At 42.7% G+C, this 23769-nt stretch overlaps 1 protein-coding gene and 1 long non-coding RNA gene across 2 annotated transcripts in view; one reads left to right on the top strand and one right to left on the bottom strand.

Moving 5' to 3' along the window:
- The window catches only part of UBAP2 (ubiquitin associated protein 2), an 84983-nt gene extending 78318 nt beyond the window's left edge, over window positions 1-6665 (bottom strand). Inside the window, exon 1 of the mRNA XM_079330388.1 lies at window positions 6546-6665. Within this exon, the coding sequence (XP_079186514.1) occupies window positions 6546-6657 (112 nt within the window). The 5' untranslated portion in view covers window positions 6658-6665. The remainder of the gene's footprint in view (window positions 1-6545) is intronic.
- A 60-nt stretch (window positions 6666-6725) lies between these two features.
- LOC306814160 lies at window positions 6726-12111 on the top strand. Its single transcript, XR_013777103.1, has 3 exons — window positions 6726-6801; window positions 10729-10847; window positions 11152-12111. It is a non-coding gene; the product is annotated as an uncharacterized lncRNA (long non-coding RNA).
- Window positions 12112-23769: the final 11658 nt, after the last annotated feature.

The following is a 23769-nucleotide window of genomic DNA, read 5'->3' as shown; positions in this document are numbered from 1 at the left end:
TTACATATTTTATAGTAGGTGAGTAATTTCATAACTAATGAAACACTCGAACATCTTCTCTTGACCAGTCATTTTAATGGATTCGTTTATGGAGAACAATATAAAAGTTATACATTCTTGATTTTCCCCTCTCTCAAAGTTCTCAAAAGCACTTTCCAGCAATCCACAGAATCAGCAAGGGAGTGAAGTCATCCAAATATCTGGGGTAGGTTTCCTAGAAGAAACTACACCTCAGTAATGTTTCATTTTGGATGACTGCTCTACAAGAGTCATCTTAGCACTTCCCAGACTCAATAGCCCTAACTATGAAAGTAATTTTAACCATCTAACTTTATTTTAACCTTTCTCTACAGCTGTGGAGGTCTTGGGGTTTGGGGGGAAGGTGTCTGGACTTGCAAGTGTACAAAAACTAGACTGGCCCAGTACACTTCTAATTTAGAACTTCTACAATCAAGCAAAGCTTGGGCTCCAGTCCCATTAAAAAGTAGTTTTAAAAATAATTTTGATGTACACAGCTTCATAAAATGGATGGTTGGATATGCAATAAGAACTCAGTCTAACCTCTCCTAAATAATGTCTTGTACTTTAAAACATCATGTACAATCCATGCAATTCCTACACAAAGGAACACAAAGGATACCACTATCAGACAATCAAGTGTTCAACCTGTTTCTTCTCTCATGACTGCTGAATTATTGTTCAATTACCTCAAATTTAACTAGAACCAGGACAGTCAATTATTCCCCATTTGTAATCACAGAAATTATTCAAATTTGAAATATGCCACTTACTTCATTTCCACACTACTTTCTCTAAACCAACTCATTTCTTAACCAACCAAGAATCATGAATTATTGTGAATACCACACCACCCATATTAAATTCAATGCTTAATCCACCTCTCTATCAAAGGCCAGTAAAGACATATGAATTGAGTTTGCCTGAAGGACTACAGATCTGACTATGTCAAGTAGCTGAATCCGGAGAAAAATGCCTGAGGGGGGATGTGGTGCCTCACCAATATGTCTAAGCACATGAAGGAAAGGTACACAGAGCCAGCTATTTTCAGCAGTGCCCAGTGACAGGACCAGAGCCAAGGAGCTGAAACACAGGAGGCTCCCTGGGAACAACAGGGAACACTTCTGTGTCCTGAGGGCAAGCAAGCAACGGCACAGCACAGGTTGCCCAGTGAGGTGGCAGAGTCTCCATTGGAGATATTCAAAACATATTCAGACACAGTCCTGGGTGATCTGCTGTAATGGCCCCGCTCGAGCAAAGAGATACTAGAACACCTCCAGAAGTCTATGTCAGCCGAGGGCAGTCCATGATGAAGTGAAGTAAAAAGAAAGTCCTTTAACAGAAAAGTTATCAAAAACACCCCACACGCTCCATTAGAGACAACTTTTAAGCTCTAGTATTTATGCTCCAACAGTAATATAGAGAAAATCAAGGGAATCACCAATTACATCAGAAGTAGGCTAAAACTCCTTGGGACAAAATCCAGAAACATACACTACTACATCAACAAGTAAAATGGTAAACAACAAAAAGCAGAGTACACGTGTGAAGTCGAAATGAGTTTTATACTTGCAGTTGTAACAGAGAACTATTCAAACAAGATAATAAGCAACTTCTTCTATGATGCAAAGAAGAGTTCCTGGGCATTGCTGCTGATCTGGACATCGCAAAACAGGAAAGAAACCCAACAGGTTGAAGACATGTATGAGAAAATGTTTTCTCAAACACTAAGGAAAAAACAAAAACTTTCACATACTCTTTAACTTAATTTCACCAACCTCTTAAGTCTATTCCAATCTTTCTCTAAAACGAATTTCAGACAGCTAACCCTTGGCAATTGCCCCATGTTCAAAGCATTCAGAAATTCATTCAGTGGCTAATAAAAGAAAGTGAAGCACAAAACCAGGAACTGCAGTACTGTTCCCCCTCACAACACTTAGTCACCCGAAGTTAACATCCCTAACTTAGGTCTCTCTTATGTCAGATTCAAAAATGGATCACAAGTTAGTGATCTCTGTGTGACTGAAAGCTGAAATAAAAGCAGACACCCACCCCTTGGGGCACAATCCATCAAATGCATGCACTAGATTTTCTTGCATGCAATATACTATGTACAGCTCAACAGCAGTGCAAGGTTTGGCACCAGGATTACTCTCAGATTCCTGTTGCTTGCACTGTGTGTAAGACAACATAAGATTTTGAAAATCAAAGAAGAGCAAGAAAAAAAATCAGCAATAGCTTTCAAATATGAAAAAAAATAGATAATGAAACAGTACAAAGCCAAGCGTTGAGGACAAAACAGCCATGATTCAGTTAACATTTAAAAACAAACTAGAACAGGAAGCAAAAAGGTTTCTGAAGCCATATGCTTCATTCCATATTACTATACATCCATCACCCTCAAACCACTAAACAAAACAAATTGAGTAGAAACAACACTGTGTTTTCCTTGCTCAAAAGCCATCTCAATATGGTCCCTAAAGTATCATCCTACTTCTAGAAACACTACTTTAGTCACAAGAAATACAAATGAAATGTTCTAGATTAAACCAGTGCCAGATACAATAAAACTGCACAAAGAATTCCTCTCTCTAGAGCTAATCATTAAAAATGTTTAGGAACATGGTCATAACTAGTGAATTAAAATCCTACACCTTCAACCACAGGGCCACCTAACAGACTGAGGTAAGCATTTCCCCCTCATCATTGAAACAGTTTTTAAAAGTGCAACCTGATGATTCAAATCTGGAGGTTAACAAAGTATTTGTGTTTTCTTCATTTAATGGTAGATTCACATACTGAATGATTCTGCAACACAAATTCCATTGAACCTGCATCTTCTACAGCAATAAACTGTATCTCCTGTATTATATAGCAGAAAAACAAAACCAAAAAGTTCACCATAGGAATATAACTTCAGGCAAACCTTAAGTCTCAAGAAAGATCAAAGCTCTCTCAACATAAGAAACATTTCATTGTTTTTAATGCAAAATGCTACACTCAGCCAGGTAAAGGACTCCTCCAAGCTCCTCTGTTGGGAGACTGATTTAAGAGCCTGGGGAGAGAGGGGAAAAAAACCTGACAATTTTACCTTCAAAAGACACCACAATATAGTGCCTTCCACAAAGACAGCTGGACAAAAAAAAATTGAATTTCAATAGCATTGAAAATAGAAACAACCCCATCCAAGGGAGCTGCATAAAGTTGTTAAGTAACCTATTTTACAGGTTTTACAATCTAAAGAGAACATAAGTAAAACATTATGCTCAGGAAAATATTTATGATGTAGTAAAAGCAGGATGAGCAAGACATGAGATCTTAGCCATCAGACCATACCACCTCTTAACTGCCTGTCTTTAGCCCCTATTTACTCCCTGAAGAATTGAGAACTAATGGGGAGAGAAGGGCTGAGGGTACCACACCTGTGAAAGGAACAGCCTTGCAGGAGCCCCAGGCAGATGGGGAGTTCCAAAGACTCCCAGTGCAGATGGCCAAAATCAAAGAGTGTGGACTTTCATGTTAGAGCAAAACAGACAAACCCTTTGTAAGTTTTTTTTTTTTTTTTCAATATGAACCTGAAGTAATTGAGAAGGAGGCATTTCACAACCTTTCATCCCAGCTCTCACTTTAATGAATGCAACCTGTTTAGGGAAGTTATATGAAAAACAGTGTAAGTCCAAACTAGGTGTTCTCTGAAAATCACAGAGGACTCAATGGGCTACAAATAAACAGACTGTATCAGAAATAAACCTAAAATTCAACAAAAGCATTAGCAGAATAACAGTGCAGTGGGTATCAAACATACTTCCTCTAGCATCTTCCATTCAATAATTCTGAAGACTAAAAATACAATACAGTTTCTCTAATCTGTATTTTACAAAGGGGACAAGTCACTTGGCTTCTCTTTCAGCAAGGTCGTACAAGGCTGTTGCAAAGTCCTGAACATGGGTCTTCAGAGTTGTGCCCATGTGCTTCAACAAATAAGAAACAAAGATGAATACAAAGATTCACAACAGATCCAAAGTTTTACTCCTAGTCTTTCATAAAGTACCAATTCTAAGAACGGGTACTAAATGTTACTGAAACTTCAACTAAACATTACTAGTAATAGTAAGACTCTTGGTGCTGATTATTAATGGAGCATTAACAGTATATGACACATACACATTTTAAGCACTGTTCATCAGCATGTTACTCTGTTATGATCAATATCAATAGGATAACATTTGCAACAAACAAGCACCAAAAAATGGTACTTCATAAGGAAATCATCACCTAAAATAAAAGTTCGTGGAAGAAATGTAGAGCATCAACAATCTACTTCTAAGGTTCTAGAACTACAACTTCCAAAAAAAAAGGAAGAGCCAAACAAACCAACAAACAAAAAAAGCTTAAAATAACAGCTTCTGGTAACAGACAAGATTATTTTGTTGGTTTTTCCCCTATCTTCCGCAGATTTTAGCGGCAAGTCTGTTGCTTCCACATCCCCTCAAATGATTAAATAACCCTTTTGCAAGTCATGGCGCCAGGATCTTTATGGAGGATGTGTTAAAACAACTGAAACAGTCAAAATTTCAAAAACATCACTTTTTTTTACTAGAGACAGTTTGCAAAATCAACACACTGATAAAACTGCAACTAGAACAAAGCAGAACAAAGCTTGTCCAATTCCCACTCCTCCCCACATCCAAGATTACCAAGATTATTGAGGTTATAAACACAGAAGTCAGCACATTTTCAGGAGTCACATTATTAATCCTGCAAAGTGATTTTGCCTTGCTTGCTTTCAAGTTACCTAGTGTAAGGTTAAAAATAAATTCTTTAAACAAGTTAGGTCAAACCGCCATAAAGCGATTGGGTCCAGGTATAAATTCTGAGTAAACCAGGTAGGAATTCAAACCCAGATTCCATTAGAAAACTCAACACAAACAAGGGAATTGCTAAAAGGACCTGGTAAATACTAAAGAAGTAAAAGCCAGGAGGCTGAGTTGCTGTCATTTTTCGTGAAGAGCTCTGTTTCAACGGCAAGCACTGCTCCCCCTCCCTTCCCTTGCCTAACATCCAGCTCCAATTTCTCTACTTGGAAAAAACCAGCTGCTCTCAGGCCAGGCCAGCCCCTTGATTCCCCTTCCACAGCTTTCCTTCACACAGCGCCATAGCAAACCCCGAGTTTCTGCTCCACAAGACATTCCGTTCTCTGAACATACCAAGGGTGATCTGCACATCCACACTCCTGTGCTAACACACTCACAAGAGAAAAGCAAACCAGTCCACCCTGCTCCCAGGTGGCACCCAACAGCAGTGCAGACATTCCAGCACAAGCTTTTAAACCCATTCCACATCAGAGAATTCAGATCCTTGCCATTAGACTCAAACATGCACCAGGTCCTTTCTATATCCAGCTTCTTGTAAAGGAATGACTACCGCTTTACTTCCCTGATGCAATTTTCTTCAAAAACCGAAGAAAACACAGAAAGGCTTTTTTGCTGTTGTTTTTAAAGGCAACATAAGTCAGACCAATAGAAGCCCTGCCGAGACACCCAGTTCCAAGCAACCACAGACAGCCGATGGCAAAGAAGGACTAAGGTGGAGAAGGTTAACAGGAAACGGTTCATTCATTGTCATGTCCTCAAATAACCTACTTCATATGTTATTGTCTGTAGCTGTGACGCCCCACCACCAGCGAGGGAATACCCGGGAAGGGGATGAATAACATGGAAGTAAAGCCCTGTGTAAGTCATAAATCGATACTTCATCATCCACTTGCTCGCTTCTCGAGCAGCCACCTCCTCTCCGGCCTGACTCCTGCCGCCAACCCCACTCTTCATTTGCGGGGTCCAGCTGGTCCCGCTTTCCTCACATCCCCCCAAGCACTAACAAGCCCAAGGAAAACCCTCGTTGTAGGAGACGAGCACCTCCAAGATGAGAGGAGAACCCCTCCTCGAAGGTGGAGCCCCTTCCGCGGATGTCAGGGGTGCAGAGAGAACCCACCTCTCCCGGGGCCAAGCGGGCCCCCCCCTCCCCAGCCAGGTGGGCGCTGCCCGCACCCGCGGCCCTGCTGAGCGGGAGAGGAGGGGGGCGGAGTGGGGGGACGGCGATCTAGGCCAGGGCGAAGCTTCCCCGGGGCGGCCGCCACGGAAAGTAGGGCAAAGCCGCGTCCCCCCGCAACCCGTCGGTGGGCGGCCCGGGTGGACACCGACCGACCCGACCGAGGCACCGCCGGCCGGACAAAGCGGGGCCGGGCCCGCGGGGCCTCGGGGGCGGCTGAGGGGGGAGCGGCCGCGCGCGGGGACGGTTGGCCGGGGGCGGGGCGGGTGAGGGGGCTCCGCGCGCCCCCCGCGCGCGCGGTACCTGCCCAGTGCGCTCACAAAGCGGCGGCGGCGCCCGCGACCGTCACGTGACCTCCCCTTCCTCCTCCTCCTCCTCCACGCGCGCGCGGGGTCGTTCCCCCCCCCCCACGTGACGCGACGTGACGCGACGTGACGCGACGCGGTCGCGCGCAGCCCCGCCCCGCGCCCCTCGCGCACCGCCAGCGCGCGCCCATCCACCGGCGCCTTCTTCCGCCTCTGGCTCCCGCCCCCTCCCGGTGACCACGTGAGCAGCGTGCGCGGGGGGAAAGCCGGCCCCTTCTTCCGCCATCACGTGACCGAGGCCCCGCCCCTTCCTCGGCGCGCGCGGGGCGGGAGGAAGGGGCGGGAGCGACAGAGTCCCCGCGCCGGCGCGTGAGGGCCACCCTCAGAGACCCCCGCCTTGGCGGCAGGAGCGCTCCCCTGAGGGACGTCGGTAAGGGACGCCCAGAAGTTCCCCCTGGACGGGCCCACGAGTGATCTCATGAGTAATCCTCTGAGAAACCTCATGAGAGCCCATGCGAGGATTCCTCTGAGGAACCCTGTTGGGGACCGCGTGAGGGACCCTGTGAGGGACATGCTGAGACCCCCCCGTGAGGGATACCATGAGAGGGCCCCGTGAGGGACCCCCGTGGCTTAGGAACAGGGCATTTTGGAACCAATTCTGCACTTACATTAATGTAAACGTCGCCTCCTCTTGCTAGGCTGGACACAGAGAGACATCGTGTTGACACTGGAGAAATCTAGGACAAAAGATAGCTGCTCTACAGGAGGAGAACGTCAAGTAAACTTTGGTGGGGATTAATGGTGGCAGGGAGGGGTTGACACAGCAGAAGTGTGCTAAAGAGCTTGGTGCAGCTTCTGGCAGCCTAAAACCACCATGACGGGACAGATGGCAAGAAAGGATAGTCAATAATGCTTGACTCTGCGCGATTAGGAATTTTGGATTGTGAGACAGGAGAGGAGAAAAAACAAAAAATGTTTCTTCCATTTATGCTTTTTCCTGCTGTGCATTTTTTCTGTTGTGTGTAGCAGCTCTGGTTGCCCATAATGCAGTGGTCCTTACCTTTTGGGTGTCATTGCAAGGCCTGGCATGTTAAAGCCAGGCTTACTTACCTTGTGTGGAAGTTGGTCCCTGCTTGGTGCTGAGCAGGCTGGGCTAGTGATGGTGATGTTCAGACTGTTCAGCCCCTGGTGCCACCATGTATAATGTCCCATGGTCCTTGACCTTTGCTGTGGTCTGATACTCTTTGCTGCTGTTTGCTCATCCTCTATCTCTTGAGCCTATATTCTCCATGTAAGTAGAAAGGGCATGAAATCTGGTTTTACTCTAAGTAGTATCTGAAAATTAATCAGTGTTTTTCATGCTTCTGCCTTCTCTGCATAGAGTAGATAGATTTAACCAGTCTGAATCCTTGACACTTAACAGCATTGATGGGCAGGAGCTACAACAGATCCTACTGCTGAGATGCTGCAAGATCTCCCTAATCCCATTTGTTCTTAGTAAGATAGAGGGTCTTTTGAACTAAATTGAATTTCAGATCAAAGAGTGCACAGGTATTGTTGATTTTCTTGATGCAGCTGTTGAAAGTCTGTTTTATTACTATTGCAGGGAAACAATTAATTACCGCAGTAAACAAAGTTTCACAAGCTTTGTTACAAATACATATGCAGCTCCATAGTCTGTGTGGATTTAATCAGTATTATTAGCATTCTTCCATCATGGCTTGGCAATGCTTTAATAATCAAGATGGAAATTTGGTGTGCAGCACAAAACAACAGAGGCTGAGAGCTCTTGGGATGCTGTTGTCAGATGGTGTAGTCCCAGCTGGAATGTGTCTGAAAATCACACAGAATGCAGGCCAAGATCATTTAGAATGGGAGAAAACTAAGCAGGGATACCAGGATCAAAGTGTTGTAGACTCTTTCTGCTGTACATGGAGCAAATATAAATGAGAAAGTGGCACTGCACTGATAAAACTTCCAGAGGAGAGCTAAAGAAATAAACTGGTTGAAGCTTGGGTACAAAGACCTTCCCTTCAAATATTGATCAGGAGGAATTTCTTCACTGAAAGGTAGTGAAGCATTTGAATGAACTGCCCAGCGAGGTGGTAGAGGTGTTCAAGAAATTACTAGATGTGGTAATTAGTGCTCTGTTCTAATTGCCCAGTTGCTGATCAGTTACAGAATAGAGTCACTCTCTGGTGTTTTTTCCAACCTAAATGATCCTGTAATTCAGTAAATCAGACTTGGAGAGAAGACCCTGTACACTGTGAAGGCTTGACCAGGCCTGTCAGGTAAACTCTACCTACTGCCTGTGTCAGGATTCTTATCTGCTATTACAATGATTTGCAACCTCTTCAGTTTTTCAGACAATAAATAACAGTCTAGTGCAGGTGCAAATCCAGATAGGCTATTTCAGCTTACTGCAGGATTGTTTTTCTCAGTCACTTTCTGCAGATTTCTGAAACAGGCTGCAGTTCACACGCCACTGGCTGGAGTCCACTGTTCTGGTGCTTGGCATTCTCCTTGCCTATCACATCTGTGAGTGGGGAAGACTGCTTGTGCTCCCTGTTCCTGCACGAGTCTGCTCTACTTTTGTGTTGCAGTAGAACCATGTATTCTTGATGAGCTCAGGCAGTATTATCTTCCCTGTTGCTAATGCTCTCTCCCACTTTCCACACTACCAACCCTTCCCCCCAGGCTCATCGGACAATTGGTCTGACTGAGCTGACATTTAGAGCAGTTTTTTTGCTATCTATTCTGAAGTTTTTATTTTCTTAGTGCCCTGTTTTTGCTTTTTTTTATATCACTTGATTTAACACAATACTGCTGTTTGCTGAAAACTGGTCTCACAGCCCTGACCTTGATGACACTTCTTCAACAGCACTGCCTTTTTCCAAAATATATTGCACAAGCCTAAGAGAGTCAACATAATCCAGGTACATGATCTTCAAGAGGCTCAATATAAAGAAACCAATCTTGACTTTCAGCTTTGAGCTGAGTTTGCAGGGAATCTGTGCAGAAGCCCAGAAGATAATGAGGCTAATCTCAAATACTGATAGCCTGGTGGCTGTGGAGCCAACCAAGGATTGTTGGTACTAGCAGCCAGGGATTATTAGCAATAACACACTGGGAGAATGAAAAGAATGTGGCTGGAGAAGGGGCCACATGGAGATAGAGCAGCACATTTCTGGGATGAACATCTTTATTGTGACTCCTGGAGATAAGCACAACACAGTACAGCACAAATGTAGGAATGAGGTCAAGAAGGAGGCATGGATTCTAGGACGATACAGAGACCACCAAATACCCTGAAGCCTCCAACCCATTTCCATAGTAATTAAATTACACAGAAAGGGATAAATTTTCCTCCAGTGCAGGGAAACTCATCTATAAAAAGGTACCACCACAAAGCCCAGGTGTGTGTGTATCCCAGGACCCTGCACACCTCATCAGCTGCATCAGCAATGGAGCCAGCACTGCTGATCTCTTTCTCTCTGTCCCTTCCCTTCTCCTCCTCTTTAATACATCTCTCTTTTTCTCTCTTCCCTTTAATCTCCCTCCTTGATCCTAAACCCATTGCCTATATGAGGTCAGAGACTAACATCAGAGTTTCCATGCAGAGTTTGTAATTTACTAATAGAACTTTTTAAGATTTTGGGGGCCCTCTGACTTTTGCTGTTCCTTTTATCCATGAGCATCTGCAAATTTTAGGTTCTCCCTTCTCCTGATGGGTGGGATGCCACAACATGATATTTTCCCTAAGTATAGTGGAACAACTGAAAATTTTGGTGGCAAATCTTTGGGCATACCTGGAATTGCTGCTGCCTTTAGATGTAGGGTAAAACTTGTGGGGATACTGCCAAGAAATGGGATCTAATATGTTAGATTGTGCTGTTACACCTGCACAAGTAGAGCTTTTGCAACAATTGTACATGAAAGGGGTGCCATTTACATTATGGAAACAAGCCCTTCTGCTAGAGATACCATTCACAATGGTGAAGGCAGGAAGCATAATGATGTCATTGCATTTAGCCTTCATAAAGCTCAGGCCTTTAATATTCCTAACATCCATGGGCTACATTAGGCCATCATGTCCAAGCATCATCGTGGAATTTGGGCTGCTTGATCATTCTTTAGAGTCAGTATGTGCCTTGAGATGACCCTCTTCTCCAGGTGGTCCCTGAAGACCTTGGTCCAAGTTTGCTTACCTTGCAGTTTGACTGTATGAAAAAGGTGATGTATTTTCATGTGACCAGAATCTGAAATTGTTCTGCACAACCCCTTAACCCTACTGTTATTTTCCATTCTTTCAACCTTTTCCAGAAAACATTTTATCTGAATTTGTATTTATGTCCAGATTGTTGAGACAGTTCCACACATCTGAGCCTGATACTGGTCCTGCAGAACCTTGCTTAAACACCTATTTGGGAAGGATGCTGTCAGGGGTTAACCTGTGTAGTGCATGCTCTTCTAATGGTGAGTGCTGAGTTTGTTCTGTCATATTCCCTGATTTCATTTTCTGATGTGCCTACCCACTCTTACCTCTACCAGCCAAACTGTTTCTGAGAATTAAACAGGCTGTAGTTAAACAGACTTGTTTTCTATACAACACTTGTTGTTTGGCATTAGCTGTGTATCTAGCCTTGAATGATCTATTTAGTCCTTTATCAGTTTTCCATTATTTTGTCTGTGACGTCAGAGAAAGTAGTCTGCAGATGCCTGGTCACTTTGTCCCCTGCTTTAACAATGTCATGCTTTCTGGCTCTTCAAATTCCCCAAGATTAAATCATCTCCAAGAAGCCAGAAGTTTCCTTGGCCAGCTCTTAAAGAACTTGGTGGGGCAGAACTGCAGTAGATGGTCACTGAAGGTCTTTTAAATATCCTTGCACAGTGTTGCACACTGCCTCTTGCAGCACTTACAAACCATCTGCCTTTATCAGTTGGATTTTAACAAGCCTAGTGAAATCCCAACCCTCCATTCTTTCAGGTAATATAAAGGTTCCTGTAATGAATGGTAACAAACTAATAGTGTTGTACAGTGGAAGCTGGATTTGCACCATTTGCTGTTTTCCCCCAAACTTCATCCTAGGATAAATTACAAGCATTTTTATCCAGTGATACATTTTAGGAGAATGTTTTGAATAGTGTGTCCAAAGATATTTGCCAACTCTGGTTAAATGTCAGCCATCTGTTTTCAGTTTTAAGATGACTGTTTGTAGATGCAGCAATTGGCAATGGCAAGAACAAAGCAGTGAGCTTGGGAGATCCCAAGGAACTGCAGGCTGATGAGCCTCCACCCAGCCCTGCCAAGATGATAGTACTGAAAGCATCAAACACTGAGTACAAGAAGGTGACTGTCAGTTTGGATTTACACTGAGAAAGTCATGTCGGGCTGACCTGGTCACCCTCTGCGATGAAACAACTGCCTTGATAAATGAGGGGAGAGGAGAGGGATGTTGCTCAGTTTGAGCAAATCTTTCAGTGTTGTTTGGTAAAAGAATATTATAGACAAACTGGTAGACTAGGTTTAGGGACAATGAGTCAGACTGAGAACTGCAGAGCTGCTGAGATAAGAGGTTGTGATGACTAGCACAAAGTCTCATCACTGGTTTTGTGACCAGGACCAATACACATTCACATTCCAGATGTTTCCCTTCTCTTCATGCAACAAGTTGAGCAGCCTAGAGCACAGGACTAAAAGCTTTCTGCAAAATCAAATAAACTCCAAGTGCAACAGCAACAGCCTACAAGATAACAGAGATAGTAGGATTTTTTTTGAGTCAAAGCCTATTTATACTGGTAAAAAGCTGAAGTTGGCTTTCTGCGATTAATAGGAAAAATGCTCCTATAAATACACATGACAAGTCATCAAGACTCCTAGAATTTATTTCCAGGAAGGAAAAAAGTCTACATGAAGTGGTTTTATCAGGTGGTAAGATCATAAGCTGTTACAGCTTAATAGTGTTCTCATGTCATCCTCACTGGCTGGTTGCTGAGTGGTGCCCAACAGCCCTCAGCAGCAGTACACAGGCTGCCACCATTGCACATGAGGAAGTGAATCCTGTTGTCGTAGCACTGACCAACCTTTCCTTACCCTTTTGGCTCCAAGGCCTCTCTCAGGACTCAGATACATGGAAAAATTAGCCAAAATTGCTCCCTAGGTGAATACTTGCCTAGAACACTGCAGTTATTTGGGGTGGAGTTTTATAGCAATAATGTCACTCTCTCTCTCCAAGGACAACCTCTAATCACAGTTTTCCTGGTTGTCTAGAATTTGTAAAATTTCTGTTTTATGGCTTAGTCTGTGTGCTTCACATTCAGCAAGCATCAGGCACTGCCATGGGTTTGTAGTGAGAGAGGCAACCCCCAGGACAGGAAAATTTTTGACAACACAGGGGAAAAAAACCCACAGACACTGACTGTAGGGGTTACAAATCTTTCTGCTGACACTTCAGCATCCCTGGAACATGACTCTCACTCTGTTTATGTCTTTGGCACAAACAGTTCAAGCGATGTCTAGCTGACCGTTGATTGCAGCTCTGCACTTGAGGCCTGTTGCTTCTCTGTCACCTCTCACAGTACACTTCAGTGAAGAGGAAAGAGTAAGACCCTTTGTGCAGGGCAGTATTTTGGGGCAGCTGGCCATGTGGTCCCTTGAGCCTTGTGGGGGGCTGAAGCCCTCCTGACATTTGTTCTTCCAGAGCAGGCTTGAGAGGGACTGAGGAAATTGGGAGACAAAGCACAGAGATTCTTGTTTTCTAATACACTATGAACTTTCTCACTTTCAGTCTCTTAAAAATGGACCACCTCTTGCCCAAAAAAACATTTCAAGCTCTATGTCCATGCTCTATGGCATCTCTTTATTTATTAATTCATTTACTGGACCTTGAAAGCACCCTGTATTTGAAAGACTATCCTGATCTTTCATTCAGAAACAGATAAGATGAATACAGCTATGGTTAGGAAGAACTAACATAACATTGTGAAATTATTCCGAGTCCTGTCCTGGTCTGGCTTCCTCCTTGAGCAACAGCAGTGTCACCAGCTGGCAAGAGCTGAGGCCCCAAGTCACAGAGATCAGAAACAAAACACACCCAAGAAGGGAAGTGATGACAGCCAAGGAGACCTGCAGCAGCTGGGCTGGAGCTGGAGGCAGGCAGCAGATTGAGTGTTGAAAGGGGTAATGTCGACTGCCACATGTTTGTAGCCTACAGTAAAAGTATAGTTGATAACACCATAGACCAGCTGCAGGCTCCAGGCCAAGGAGTGCAGTAGATTTCATTTTGGTTCCACAGACAGGAATGATGATTGCCACACATGCACATGCCAAACAGGGCCAGTGAGAAAACAGCAAGGGAGCCTAGATTGTTTGGCAGAAGGAGTGAAGACTCTGGCCATGAAACAGTTAAAAATCCCTTCCCCCAGAAATGGTGAGCTGCCTTACGTAAGGGAAGAAACTGATTCATCTGATCATGGGAAAACGAGTGTGAATGGGACCTACAAGACAGGTGATGGGACAAAATAGATGAATGCTAAAATTAGCTTCTTGGGGACAATTTAGACTTTTTATTGCTGAGATTTAAGCAGGACATGCATGCAAGAGGAGCTCAATGAATACCAACAGCTTTGGAATTTATGAGCTCATTTTTGGTCCTGTAAGTCAGATGACAGGCCCCACACTATCTGAATGCTGTAATCAATGGAGCATCTGAGACAGGTGGGGAGTTGGTAACCCTGGTTGCCAGAGCCCCCTCTAACTCACCACTTTCTGTATGGCTCCAGGGCCAGGGGCTTTGGTTTTCCTTTGCATCTCTCAAAGAGGTTGGTTAGAAGGCTCAGTGGAATAACAGTGTTAGTGTTCCTATGTCTTTTTAAATTCTGCCCTTCCAGTATTCATAAGCATCAGTAATGCCTACAGGGAACAGAGATGGTGCAGCTAGAGACGAGTTCTACCACCTAGCTTAAAAGCCTTTACTTACAAAGCTTCAGTCTATCCATGATCATGGAAACCAGCCTCTCAGGATGAGGACAAGGGTGAAGACGGAGGCAGAAGCTGATTTTAGGCAGGATTTTAACCTCCAGCATGAAACTCAGACCTTAGTCATGCCTTGTCTGAAAAAATAACTTTCCCACTTATAGGCAGTGAAATAGGACAACTGTGTAAAGGCCTCTCCTGTGCAGTGAAAATATTTGGGATGCAAGATCTCCCTAAAACCTGTAGTCCTATACTTGACTGTCCAGCTACAATTACTGTGCTGTTCAACACTTCTAAGAGGTAGATCCTTCTTAGAAAAATTTAAAATGTGGTTGAAAGGAAACTCTTGCCTCCAAGCAAATGAGGTATTAGATGATAACAGGAAGGAGATGCTTTGAAGCATAACAGTCCCAACTCTGCCAATAGGAAATGTCCTATGGAAGTAATGAGTATTACTACAGCTGTACAGGGAACTAGGACTGGTGTTTAAGCCATGGAAAAAAAAAAAAAGCTGAGATTCTGCTCTCAGGTTATCAATCCACTCACTGGTAAAGGAAAAAGAACAGTTCACTTTGTTTTCATTGAATCAGTCATGTCCACACAGAGGCTGGACTGTTGCAGCAAGAAACCCAACTTGCTTTTAAACTGTCCTGGATTTACGTGCAATGGGATATTAGCAAATAAGGAAAAATATCAGCCAAGCCAACACACTATACAAATACATTTTATTTAGAGATACCCATAGTAAGATGCACAAATACTTTTTGTTCACCACTTTTTAGTTCACACAACTTCAAGTAGTGGAATAAAAACAAACTGCAGTTAATTACAATTATCTATGTAACAGGGCAGTAATAAAAGATTCATTTGTCAGACTACAGCATGGTTAACAATACTCAGATGAGAATGTACGGTCTAGGTATTTAAAAAGTGTATGGGGTAATGCCACATACACTAACATGCTTCTTTGAAGGGCGACATCTTTCTGGCATGTGAACACAGTAACCCGGTTAAAAGAGGGAAAATAGGCTCATCATTTGATCTGGAAATGTATCTACTAAAAGTTGTCCTCCTAACAGCAAATTATTTGTGACTGATACATGGAAACCAATCTGTAAAAATCAGTTACACTGTCCATGTAGTCAAGCAACACACATGACCTAAAATTTAAAATTATCTGTTCACAGCTTTTACACAGTCTTCTTCAAAACAGTCTGGAATACTTAGTTGCATTTAACAAGCTGGTGGAAGAGATGTAATCTGAGCTCCACACTCTTGCATCCACAATGAGTTCTTCCACAAGAGAAATCTCAAGCTTCAATTTTGTTTTTTTTAAAAAGCATGTTCCACCTGCAAGGACATCAACTGGCTCATGTATTGCTTGGTTTATTTTTAAATTTCCATGTAAATGGAGGGAAACGTAGGAAGCTGCACTGGTCTGACAGCATAGATGCATGGGTTTAAAGTTATATTTAAAACACATGGAACCTAGATTCTTTTCTCCAGGTCTCTCTCAAACCAAGGAAATTCATAATGTTCCACTATTCAATGCAGTCCCCATTTTGTTTTTAAATAGGGATAGGGCTGAATAGTGCTTGGGAAAGACCAGCAAGGACTGTTGTGTGGGTGGTTACATACAAGATAGCAAGAAACACATTAAATCAGTCTTCAGGTAATCTTCCATTGCAAACGAGAGCAACAAAGACTGACTTTGCATTATAGTTGAGAGGCACACTTTGCATTGATGAACAGAAAATCTCAGTTTACATTGCAACTTTCTGTGGCTTAAAGCACCACCTAACTTCCTGTTAAAGGAATTAAAAAAAAAGAAACAAAAACCCCTTAATTACTGTTTTTATACTTAAAATTCATAAGCTGCTCCCTCACCTGTTCTACAGAGACTTCTTTCTACTTGTGTATATGCAGCTACTTTCCTCCTTGTTTGTCTAAGAGATCCTTGTTTCTGTGCACCTTTAGAGTAGACAAATAATTCTGATGCCTCAGGATGGGCCCCTGTACTATGTTCAGGAGTTGAGAAAGTCAGTATGGTTTTGTACATTTGCAGAATAAATACAATAAATACCAGAATAAAAACAAGATAAAGCCACTGAATTGCAATAACCAGCAGTATGGGAACCAACTCCATGGAACAGGAGTGACTTTGGAGCAAACCTTTTTATACTGAAAGGGCTATGTCAGTCCAGGAAGAGACCTGGAGCTGAGTTAAATGACTAAGAACTGTGAGCAAGGTCCGAGTTCAGCAAACCAATGCCTAAGCCAGTGTAGAAGTTCTGAAGTGTAGTGGGGCTCTAAAAGGTACCCCCAGGCTTCACAGAACTTGGTACCTGAACTAGAACACCATGAGAGAACAGGGAACTTGCTCCAGTCCCAGGCAGCGGTGTGACAAGGTGTGAGTGAGGCTGGGACAAGAGACTAAGACTGGAGACAGAATTTTGAACAAGAGGGACAAAGCCTAGCAGAAGTTACTTACCCAGTTCTTTCTGTAAGAGCTCCAGAGTCCCACCTGCAATGTTGGAGAGGCCCAGAGCAATCAGCTGAAGCTGTAAATCACAGCTGGCCTGTTACATCCCTGCACTGTCAAAAGCCAGCCAAGTGGAGGACAATGCAGGCAATGCTCTTTCACTCCATCATCCCTGCACAAAGCATGTGGAGGGAGCTGGTGGCAGCTGTGAAGTTACATTAGTCATAGAGTCACTCATGAAAACAGAGACAAATGCATGGTAACCTTGAATGTTAAGGGGGAGACTGAATGACCACTGGGGAAACTGTTTTTTCCTCATATCATTTTCACATCTCGCCTGAAGAGGGAGGACCACCAGTTTTGAAAGCTCTGGGAGCAACTAATTTGTAGTGATCTAAGGCATGACGGCAGAAACCCTCAAGGCTTACCCTTCCAACACTCCATTGCCAGCTCACCTTGGAGCATAGCCATTGTCATGCTTGCTGGATAAAGCACATTAGAATAACACTTATCTTCTGAGCACAGGGTTATTGTTTTGCTCATATCCCTACTCTTTTATAATTCCACCCCCTGAAAAAATCTGGAGGAAGCCTTTAAATGAGATCAAGTCAGCAACTCATTCTCCTGGTATTGCCCTGAATGAAACCTTCAGTCAAGACTTCGAGTAGCAGCTGAAGATGCCAGTTCTCTGGCTAAACCACTACAGATCAGTTTGACAAATATACTGGGTGAAGGCACAGGGCACCTCCACTTCCTGATTTGCTGGTATCACTCAATATGGATGCAAGAGGATTTGAGCTTCTGCAGACTGTGCAGGGGTGGAGTCTCCACCTGCAAGACATGCATCCAGCCATGGAAGTTTATGGTGAAAGCATAGAGTGATCTTGCCACATTGGGCCACAGGTTTTCTTTTTATTATGACTCAATAGTTTGCAGAGTAGGTAGATGGCTTTGAATCGATTGTTACAGGTGAACTAGGAAGAAATGGGAGAAAAGGAAGATGCTAAAGATAGAAAAACTAAGTTAAATCGTTTGTTCTACTCAGAAAACTATCATAAAAACAGCACCTTACCAAATTTAAAGGAACTCTGAAATTAGCATGAAGGAAAAAGAATTCCACAGTAAGTCTGCACTGTGGTACAGAGAAAACAGATGGCACAGAATACACACAAACCTTAGAGCTCTGTGACCATGTATTAATGTCAATACACTGATGACTAATCATGCTGATTCTAAATACAAAGGTAGCCTAATGCATCAACAGAATGCAGTACTGTAATTCACCTAATTATACCTAGGCATGTCCACAGTCATGGTCTTACAAGACACAATGTATCAATTGCACTCTCTGCATAAGAGTTAGAAACTCAGCCCAAATTCCAGATGTCAGTTTGAGGTTTTTAAACAAATATATCTTTAGAAAACTAAGCCAAATGTCATGTTTTTGTATAGAAAAAACACAACAATGAAGAAAAAAACCTTTTGAGAGAGGAGAAACAATTTGCAAGGTAACAGAACACTGAGCCCCATGTGCAGACAGGCTGGTTTCACATACTATCTGTGATTTCCCACTGTTCCATTTGCAAGCTGGATCAATAACTTGGACCAGGTTTATCTTACAGTTAAAAATGTGCTCTGTAATATTTGAAGTGAGCTGTTACTAATTTGTTTGACAGTTTCTGTGATAGTTCAGGATTAAGTACTGTTTTTGATACAGCTCATGACAGAAACAAGCTGAGAAAGCCTCTGTTACATGGGTGGATTTGGAGGAGTTGTTAACAAAGATCAGACCCTGGATTCAGAACAAAAGCCATCAAGTATCAGCAAGTCCTGATTATTTTTTTTTCCCCCTTAAGTCTTTTGGTCTTATTAAAAGTATTTGGGAAAAAAAAACATCATAAGCAGTTCACTGTAGGACATCCTGCCTTCAGGCAACAAGTTATGATCACTGCACATTTTAAAACATTGTGTATTTGTGCATTTTATGCACCACAGGCAGTGGGGAAGATCCAGCATTTATGTACACACAAGCACGCACTGACAGGTGTCACTGGCAAGACTGATTCCAAGACCAACCAGCACATTGATTTGTCTACACCACATCCTAACACAGATGAAACAAGTTACAAGTAACAGTACAAATCTGTTGCAATTTCAACACATACATCTTAGAAAAAGACAATGCATGTACCCAGCCCTAAGACAGTGAAGTTTGAGATAACTTTATAAAGATCAAGGTACCAGAAGAGCAAGGCACATTAACCTCTGGTTGGTCCATTTCAGTACTATTTGGATGAGTCATAGTGATTTATACCCTGAGACTGTGGAAGGTCTTGAAAATGAAAAGAGACCATGTGAATGGGCAAATAAAAAGTACAAGTTTAATGAGATTGTAATATTCAGCACCTGAATTTTCCCTTTTAGTAAGGGAATCTAGAAAAGCCGTTCCTAAAAAAACACTGTATCTGACTAATGAATTTTTGTCTTGAAGAATAAATTCAAAAGAATCTTAAACTAAAGATATTGCACTGTGTTGCAAGGGGTTTTATACACCCTCTCAGTTTCAGTACAGCAACCACAATTTGTATACAATTAAGTGTTGATGGTTTTTTGGGTATAGAAACAGTCAGACAGCCCACATTTTCCCAATTCTGCCAATCCCCGCTCGTCATTTTAAACCTGATCACACTGCTCCCGGCATGATACTAGTGGGAAAGGCTGTTAGGATATGGGAAGATTCCTTTCTGCAGGAGCATTCTCTAATTAGCCAAGTACCACATGGTTTTCATGAAAAAACCCAACATCATAAGCAAAAAGATACTTCTTAATTTTATCGTTGCAAAATCACACAGAGAATCAGGAATGTCAGAGATATATACTTGATCTCTCAAAGATATTTCTGATTAGGCATTTATGTATCCCCTTTAGTTTTTAAATTCTTCAGTCCCAAGAATCCCAAGAGCCATACCAAACACTCTTTGTCTTTTACTGTTTCTCTGGTGTTCCTTGCCCATTCTCAATACACAAAGTGCTCATGTACAGGGGTAAAGGAGACCACAGAAGATGTGGCTGTGTTCTCTTTTACACTCTCCCTTGTCCTGGGGTGTCTGGTTCAGAATTTCAAATAAGTTACACTCAGAAATGCATTTTAAGTTGAGGTCATACCATGGGCTCAGACTGTGGGGTGGCCTGCAGGGCGCACAGGGATTTTCACTTGGCTTTACGCTAAAAAGGTTGTGCCTGGTAGCTCAGGAGTCCCTAGCTCAGCATGGGCTGGCCAGAGGATGAGCTCCACCTGCACGACACACAGCTCTGCAACAGAGTTCCTTAGGAACAAGCTGTACCCCAGTCCAGCAATTCAGTCATAGCAGCAATTGCAAAAGCAGCTAAGTAAGACGGTATCAGACACCTTGGAAAAGTGTGCTTATTGAAAATAAGGGTAACTGACCACTAAAACCAGAACTCCCACCTGGCTGCTGAAAGATGCTGCTGCTTTCCCTTATGCAGTAACTGACAGCCCATCTGTCCTTGGTTCCTTGCAAACAAAGCAAACAAGTGATCTCGTGAAGTGTCTAGGCAAGCCTGCTTTGTTTCACACCTGCACCAGGTAAGGCACAGCAGTTCAAAAGGCCTGTAAACGCCTCTCAGCAAAGCACCACTTGACATAGCTGGATCATAAATGTAATCTCTTAACTTTGCAGTTGCAAGCTATAGACAAAGCAAGTGCTCAGGTGAAGGAGTAGGATAAAATTCCGGAAGAGAGTGATACCCAAGTATCTTTATCCTCTACATACAAAAAGCTGCCAAAGACCTAAAAGGAGGCAGCAAATATAAACCCCTTAATTCAGGAGTTCCTCTCATGAAGAGAGTCACAAGAGTCACCCACAATATGAATGTAACTTTTGTGAACAGACTAAGTCCAGCAAGATCCCTGGGCATTCTTGCAATGATCTTAAAAATGGATCTGTGAGGAGAATGAACAACTGAGATTAGGAACATAAACCTACTATCAACTATTCTTTGGTAATTTACTCACCTCAAACTAACACCAGCAGCACTGATGAGGGAATCAAACAAATGGACTCGATTTTTACTGCAATCCCAGAAAGCACCGGAGGAGAGCACTAGCAATTCTCCCTACAAGACTTGACTGTACATGGGAGAAACCTGGGGGAATTACAGGAATAAGATATTTAGTGAAGAGAGTGAACACAACTCTTATTACTGTGCTCAAGCAAACACTGCAAAGTGGCTTCCGATTCCTCAGGATCATCCCATGACCTAACATCCAGCTGTTACTGAGGTGTTGTTATTCATTATTAACAAGCTAGGTGTTACCAAACCCCTAACTGAGTCACTAGTTTGATTACCTGTCATGAATACTAAAAATGTAATCCCAAAAATACCCAAATTATCATGGCAGTCTACTGAGAAGTTAATAGCAGCCAGTCTGAAGGCATGTTATGCTGAAAGTTCTCTCCTTCAAGCAAGATAAACCCGAGTATGTTCCCTGGAACAGACTGCTAATGTGTAATCATATCAGTCAAATATGTACAAGGGCAACTGTCCAGTTCAGTAGTGTGAGCCAGCCTTCAACTTATACCCAGTTATAATAAAGCAAATTGAAGATCTTGAGCACCAGTTGACAAAATGCCAGCAAGCCTGGTCCTGCTCAGCACAGGTCACCTCTGCAAGGACAATATTGCTACAGCAAATACTGTAGGTATGATTTGGGTTGGAAGAGGCAACGTCAAACAAACCAGTCAAGCCGGAAATACCAAGGGAGGGAAATGTTGAAGAAACAGTGGAAAAGGTAAGATGGTCTGAAACTATGCATGTCATTGGGTCTCAGCAGCACAGAGCAAGCTGTTCAAGAAGCTGCTGAAGTGCAGTCACCAGATGAAGTTCATTCCATTGCACAGGTGTATCTCATTTGAACAGCAAGGTACCAAATTTGCCTCTCTGCAGAGTCTGGAAGCTCCCTGCTCTGCAGCCATTCCTGCACTTGGATGAGAAACCCACTTATTTATTAGCATGATCCTGAATTTCAGTAGATATCTAACCCAACAGGGCAAGGAAATAAAAGTCAAGAAAAATTCAGTTTTTTTCCTATTACTTATCTTTGGACAATTGGTATATCATCACCTTTCTGTGCCTCAGTTTCCAACAGTGACTGGAACAAAAGTTATGTATGACCAACCACAGAAACATCCTGAAACTTAGTATATATATTGCTAGAAGCATTTAAAGCCATTGAAACTAGCTAAAAATTATCTAGTTCAAATTTTTTCTGTGCTTTCAGCACTATCTGGTTTGGTTCCTAATTTTTGTGGGGATTTTCATAGAGCAACAAAGATGGCCCATACCATGAGAAGTAATTTTTGCAGAAAGCATCCTGAAAGCAGGATACAAAAAAGCATGTGAGACTTGAGGAATTTTACATTGTTGTCCAGATTCATCTGAGAATTGTACAGAGCATTCTATGAAGAAAAAAAAAAAAGGGGAAAAGGGCACTCACATTACCAGGCTTTAGGAGCACATATTGAGGTACTTTTGGACATCACAGTCAGCAGGAAGGGACAATTTCCAATGGTGCCTCTTTGGTAACCTAAAGACTGCAGAAAAATTGGCCTCTGTGTTTGAAGGCCATACACATACTCTTTTTTTTCTCCTACCATGGCCTAAAATATGCTTCAATTAATAAATCAACATCAGGGCTAGAATTTCCAGACCAGAAGTCTCCCTTTGGCATTCCTGACACTAAATACCCAGGTATTACCTATTGCTTCAGCAGAACTGGAGGACAATCAGGTAGACTATAGTGTCTAGTTTCTTTAAAAAAATAAAGCTAAAAACTTCAACCAAACTCAATTTTAAAAAAACAAAAAAAACAAACCAAAATAAAGCAGAACGTGTTCCTTGTGACAGAATGATCTTCCATAGTAGCTGTAGAAATACAAACCCTGCCATTCTTCTCCATGAATTGGTTTTTTTCATATACTTACTATTTTCTATGCCCCTAAAATAACCAAAGCAGGTATCCCATATGGTATATGATTTTTCCTTTTCAGAGAAAAGCCTGTTTAGCCATATACCTAGTACCTTGAAGTAATACAGTTTAAGCAGCCAGGCCACAGTGGGAAGTACTGTGAAACACTGGAAGATGATCTGCTTGTGAAGCACCTGTGTTGATGTTCAATGCTAATTATACTTCTGGGACATGTGCACACCTGGGAGAGAGTTCTCTTGCCAGGATTTCCACTCCAATAAGAAGGACCTGCATTCCTTGTAGGATTTCCACCCTGGTCTCCATACTAGCTGGAACTTAAGCCTGATGTTACTGATGAAGATACTGAGTAGAAGGTGAGAGAAACTGCAAAGACACATGCAGATTAGCTCTGAGCTGTGGGCAGGAAATGCAGTGCTAGCTGTGATCTCCCACAGAGATGGAAGAACAGACTATGTCCTAGCCTTGTCTTTCTGTTTCAACCAACTGCCCATTTGGCAACAATACTGTAAGGTACAGGTGCACTTTGCTCCACCAGTGTCAGGGGAAAGGCATTAATTCCAGCAGAGGACAGAGGCATCACTAACAAGCTGAGAGTTTGGTGCCTGCAAAAAGGAGGAAGTCTTGCATTTTAGCTGAGTATTGGGTAAGACCATCACCCTGGGAGGCACACACTTCATAGCTGGACCTGAAGGGCACTGGATGTGTTCTTCAGTCCCAGGTGAAGTTGAAGGGTGTCTGAATGCAGAAGGCAGCAGGGGGTTCTGGAAAAGCCTGAGCCTCTCCTACAGCATATGCTAGCACAAAGGGAGGGAACACCAAGCTACCCTCCTTCAGAGAAAGTTTCTCACTTGCATTAGTAAAGTCTGAGATGCACCCTTTAATCTTGGAGAAAAAAGTTTATTTATTCCATTGGCTTATTTGAGCAGATGGC

This window comes from Erithacus rubecula (genome assembly GCF_903797595.1).
Source record: "Erithacus rubecula genome assembly, chromosome: Z".
Classification (NCBI taxonomy): domain Eukaryota; kingdom Metazoa; phylum Chordata; class Aves; order Passeriformes; family Muscicapidae; genus Erithacus; species Erithacus rubecula.
Note: the sequence above shows the minus strand (reverse complement) of the source record. Positions and strands in the feature narration are given on the sequence as shown.